Raw genomic sequence first — 5,636 nt, 5'->3', positions numbered from 1 at the left:
TGCAGGATCGGTCTTCGTGGAAATCCTTGGGAGAGGCCTTTGTCCAGCAGTGGACGTCTTTCGGCTGAAACGAACGAAAGCGCCTTTTTACTCTAAAAGGTATCAAATTATGTACCTATTAAAAAAGAAAAGCCTAATTTTTTTTTAATTACTCGCAATATTCAGGACATCTACATAACCAGTTCCATGGTCGGGTCTTTTACCTTAATAATTTCTCAATACAAAATTGGTAGTAGGTACGTAAGTTAGTATCTACTGTACTTGCCACTTGGATACCTTGGTGATAAATACTAAAATGAACTTTGAAACTCTAAATCCATGAAATGCACTATAGTCATAACTAACTACCTAACTAATGTTTGTTTACGTATAGCATTTGCGAACCAAAAAAAATGTATAGGATAGATTAAACTTGATTATACTTTTATCAGTCATATTATTATTGAATTTTTTTTTTTTTGATGTTTACTACCCGCTCTTGTTGTAACGACATAAAACGAGATAAAACTTACCAAATTCAAAATAAATCACTCGAAAATTCGCCACCACAACAAAACAAAACTAACAGCAAACAAACAAGCGAGCGAATCACAACATTGGCTCTGATCGGGATCGGATTCATTCCTCATTCAACGCGCCGAACATGACCGATAACAGCGCGGAAACTTCCGAATGCACATTCGGTTTCGGTCGTAGTTTCGGCAAGTTTGCCACCGAAAACGAAACTAAACCGAAACTCGTGTTTTTACCGAAACTCAACCGAAAACGAAACCGAAACCGAACATTCGGTCGGACACTAATTGCCAACATCAAAAAAGTAAAAATCATTATTCGTTCTAGATCACTCTTTTATTCATTTGGGTATTACTGAAATTAAATTAAATTCTAAACACCTATTACTTTTTGTATGTGATGAGATTAAAAATAATATCGTTTCTCTCGTAGTTATCCAACATCCCTCGCCCTGGTGAGACCGTAGCGCCCACGTACAACCCGTCACTGCCTCTTGAACATTCGCTCAGCAGCGAGCTACGCCGCGCCGCCTCGCCCGCCCTACACGGCCTGCCCGAAAGAAAGGTCGAGGAGCTCGAATGCCTCCGCAAGGAACTAGACAGCCGGGACTCCACCATCACCGAACTGAAAAACCAACTCAAGAACCTACAAACGATAGTCGAGCAGCTGACGAAGGAAAACAGCGTCCTGAAAACCACTAGTAGCGTTGATGACGATCAGAGCATGACGTCGCAGGCGTCGATCAACGACAGTTCAACCAGCTACGCCCTAGATGGCGCTAAACCCGCAGAGAGAGGCAAGAGCCTCGAGACCGACCAACTGGCGCTGGTCGACGACGAAACCGACGCCCGTTTGTCTCTCAAGGGTGCCCAGCGACCGGTCAGTATGTATGAGGCTAGGGAGGGACCAAAGAATAACTGGCAGGTTACTAAACATCAGGTACTAATCACATTAATTTACTAATTAAGTAGATTTAGGCACGGTCACTCTCAATAGTCGCATACGCATCTTTATTATTATTTTTTTCTATCAAAAGTATTCAAAAGTCATCTTCTAATAGAATTTACTATTGAGGGTGAACAGACTTTATAGTAGATTTAATTTTTAAACTTGCGCGTGATAAATGTTATTGTACTTTGCCTACATGACACCACCAATTTGCAATGTTTTCATTTAAAACTAGCTTTCTGTCCGCGGCTTCGCCCGCGTGGAATTTTGTCTGTCACAGAAAAACTTTATCGCGCGCGTCCCTGTTTCAAAAACCGGGATAAAAACTATCCTATGTCCATTCCCGGGACTCAAACTATGTCCCTGCCAAATTTCATCGAAATCGGTTGCGAGGTTTAAGCGGGAAAGCGTAACAGACAGACAGACAGACAGACAGAGTTACTTTCGCATTTATAATATTAGTTGGGATTAGTTGGGATTGATGCAAGTTTTTTACCCTATGAATACATTGTTGGTGTCATGTATGTTATTTGGTGTGGTGTATCATAATAGTAGTGCCAGTCCTCTTTTTTTTAGCTTTAAAATTAACCATAGTAGTTTTTGAAGCGTTTAGGGTTTTAGTTGTTTCAAATAATTTTATTAACGTACTCCGTAAATTGGTGTCGTGTTGTATTTTTTTCGTAGTTATTAGTCTATGGTGGACTGTAATAGAACAACCAAGATAATAAACAGTAATCAGGGTTAGAGTGGTTTATCCTAACGACCTTATCCGGTTAAAGGTAATTTTGAGGGCTTTCTTGCGTACATAATTCGATCCCAATTGTCTAGATATTTTTTTAATCTCATATTTTAGAAAGTGTAAGGAAAGATTAAAGCAAAATGCTTTTTCTGAGATGACTCCATAATGCATTTCCAGCGGAAGGACAGCGACCTTCACCAGATCGTCGGTCCACCTAATGGGAGGCCTGTCCACACTACGTCTTCCGGCTCGTGGTCGCCTCTCGAGAACTTTTCTGCCCCAGCGGCCATCAGCCCTACTAAAGCCTGGTCCGTGAGCACGTAGAATTTTGTCCAATGACCCCAAGCTACCCATCCTTATCGCTCGCGCGTAATGAGGGCTATCGTTTTTATACTTAACAGTTGGCACCCCTGGCGATTGACAGGACCTTCCTCTACAGCGGCACCATCTTGATGAGTGCAAATGCGATAGTCCTCCTACCACTTTCGCGCTCACCAGTTGGTGCCACTGTCTTCGCTACTACCAAGTGACAGGACCTTACTCTACAGTGGCGCTAACTGGTGAGCGCTAAAACGATAGCCCTCATTATATTGCTGTCGCGACTGCGAGCGCTGCGTGAGCGCGAAATCCTACGTGCTCACGGACCAGGGATACGATTCTCGACTGGTACTTACCACTCGTAGTGTTCGAGTGGTTTTCGATCGAACTTTTTCGATTGTGAACTTCTGAGAATGCACAAACGGTGTAATAGTCGAAAAAACCTAACCTTACCCTATGAACGGTCTTCGAATTATTTTTCGAATGTGAACTTTTCGATTGCATGAGAATCGTCCCTCAGGCTTTAGGTATGGCCCTTGCGGGCTATGTCAGTCACTCTGGTTCTCCAGTCGTTTGACTGAATAAATAATGTGTATTGTAAGCGTCAAGTGGTGTTCGCAGTTAACCACGCTGGCGGGGCTGGACCGGTCCCTGACGCAGGCGGTGCTGGAGCCCGCGCTGCCCGCGTCCGACCTCGTGCACCGCCGCGCCGAGCCCGTCACCCGCGCTATACAGGTGCGAGACTACCCTCGTTATTGTCACCGTCATTATAAGCAGAGTAAATACACTCAACATCAAATAAACCGCACCTTCCGCGACGCGAACTTTAAAGATTTTCTTCTGACACAATTATGGTACCTCGACAATATTGGTGTTGAAAGCCCAATAAATATCCTTAAAGAAAAATACATTTAATTTCTAAATAAATGATGAACATATACCATAATGTGACTTGAAAATAGACCTCACTTTGGGCTCACCTCTGGGATCAATTAGACCAATTTTTATGGTTATAAAACCAAATAAAGATCTCACGTGTCCTCTTTAACAGATGGATAGCGATTAATTCCAACTTAACAGTTTTATAGTCATAAAAAATGGCTATAGCGTAACTACCTATTTTTTGAAGAAGTGACTCTGGATCCTTGTAAAGACACATTTTTGGGGTAAAAACCTTTCCTTTAATGAAATGAAGTTTAGAACTAGGCTTTCAAATGGTACCAACGTTGGTGGGAAGTGGGGATGCATACGTTTGATAAGTGCTTGTCGCGGGAGGTGCGATTTATTTGATGCCGAGTGTACAAATGAGTAGGTCATCTTCATAGAAACGCACGGGTGCGGTTTGTATGTGAGCGCGCCAACACGTATGCGGCGCGCACGCACTCACTGACAAAATTTAGCGGGGAGCCAGTCGTGGTTGCGCCGAATTTTGTCAGTGTGTGCGTGCGCGCCGCATACGTATATTGGCGCGCTCACATGCACCCCCCCNNNNCCCCCGTCATAATATAAATTATAGCCTGAGGCACCCCAGAATGGCACCCCCCCTGTCATGACATCACGACCGTCCTTGCCATGCAGATGCGTCAGTGAGTACTAATCTGCGCGACTTTGTCACCCCCTGATGCTTGGCACCCGGGGCGGGCGTGCTTTGAAACTGTGCTGCTTTCAGTGTGCCTCAGCCGTGCTGCAACTGACCCGCGTTTGGTCTGTGGAAGCCTTTAAAGTTGTAAGCAGAACTGCTACTAACTGTGTAATGTGTTACAGGAGCTGTGGGCGGCGGCGCGCGAGCAGCAACCTCAGCTGGCGGAGCGCAGCCAGGATATCCGCCGCTGCGTTCGTGCGTTGCTAGCACTCTTCCCGCAGGTAACTAGACTATGTGTACGAGTACTATAATTAGGTAGATATTGTGGAGTTACTTTGACACCCTTTGTGACCCCTTTTGTCTTAGAATCCATTGTTTTTCATTTGACTCCCATTGGCCCCCGAATAATCTGTAATCTGCCAAAGGCAACCGCAATTCCACGCATATAATATCTCTCCTGATCCTACCGTATGATAGTTAAGTTGGTACGGCCATGGGAAGGTAGAGACGAACTGTGAAAGTCCTTCGACGGTCTATCCATGCCGAGCGGTTATACAAAAGTGGTGTGTGGTTCCTTAGAACTCACAATAATTGTTTATAAATACTCCACATTCGAGTGAACCTAGCTAATGTGTACTGTCTCTTTGATTGTGGCTATCATGGACGACGTGCTGTCACTACTCTGCCGCAACACAGTTTTATTACTAGCGCGGAGGGTAGTTGTCAATCTCGCCTACCAATGTACTTCATAATTTTTTTACATGTACCTTATTTAACATCACGATTGTGTTTTGGACAAATAAAATAAAGTTATTATTATTAGAACTGTCTGGACCCGGAGCTGTCAGCGACGCTTCGCGAGCTGCGCAGTGCGAGCGCAGAGCTGTGCGCAGCGTGTGGTGGGTCGACGGGCGCGCCTTTACAGCGCGTGCGGAGCGCTGCCTACGAGCTGGCCAAGGCCACCAAGCTGCTGCTGGCGCACTTTCCTTCCTAGCGACCGCCCTACCACTACACCACGGTGTAGACGCCTGCGCGTCTTTCGTGGCGTAGTGACGTCGGTCGTTTGGAAACCGTGCGCGCTGTGACGTAGTGATGTGGTAATTTCGATTCGACGTTTGAACTGTAGTGAACGCTTCTATTCAGACCTAAGCGGTATTCGCTACCGTCTGCGGCAGAGAAAACCCAGTGGGTATGCGGTAATAATACTGTTCAGACCTAAGCGGTGTTCGCTACCGTCTGCGGCAGAGAAAACCCAGTACTTGATACTAAATACCTGCGCGAAACCCGCGCGGTATGTACCTCTACCCACAGCGGCAGCGAATATCGCTCAGGTCGCTCTAGCCGCGATACTTGATACTAAATACCTGAGTGAAACCCGCGCGGTTTGAATAGGCCTTTATAACGACGCGCGACTCGAGCTTGCCAAAAGATGAAAGCTGCTTGCACGTTTTCGGTGATATCTAAGCTGCGCGATTATATTGTTTGTTTATTATTTACAACAGTGGTTCTTAAAATGGTCCCTCATGACTTAAAGGT

The 5,636-nt window shown here is 45.2% G+C and overlaps 1 protein-coding gene across 1 annotated transcript; it reads left to right on the top strand.

Moving 5' to 3' along the window:
* Nucleotides 1-945: 945 nt before the first annotated feature.
* Nucleotides 946-5,283, top strand: LOC114365678 (uncharacterized; the record flags this gene model as incomplete). The annotated part of the gene is made up of 4 exons (XM_028322299.1): nucleotides 946-1,452; nucleotides 3,140-3,253; nucleotides 4,283-4,381; nucleotides 4,924-5,283. Coding segments are annotated over 4 exons (891 nt in total), but the record flags the coding sequence as incomplete, so codon positions are not given.
* Between the last annotated feature and the right edge of the window lie 353 nt (nucleotides 5,284-5,636).

The sequence above is a fragment of the Ostrinia furnacalis genome, unplaced genomic scaffold (genome assembly GCF_004193835.3).
Source record: "Ostrinia furnacalis isolate ACB-3 unplaced genomic scaffold, ASM419383v2 OfSCF7606, whole genome shotgun sequence".
NCBI lineage: Eukaryota > Metazoa > Arthropoda > Insecta > Lepidoptera > Crambidae > Ostrinia > Ostrinia furnacalis.
The sequence above is the reverse complement of the archived record's forward strand: the minus strand, read 5'-3'. Positions and strand labels throughout refer to the sequence as shown.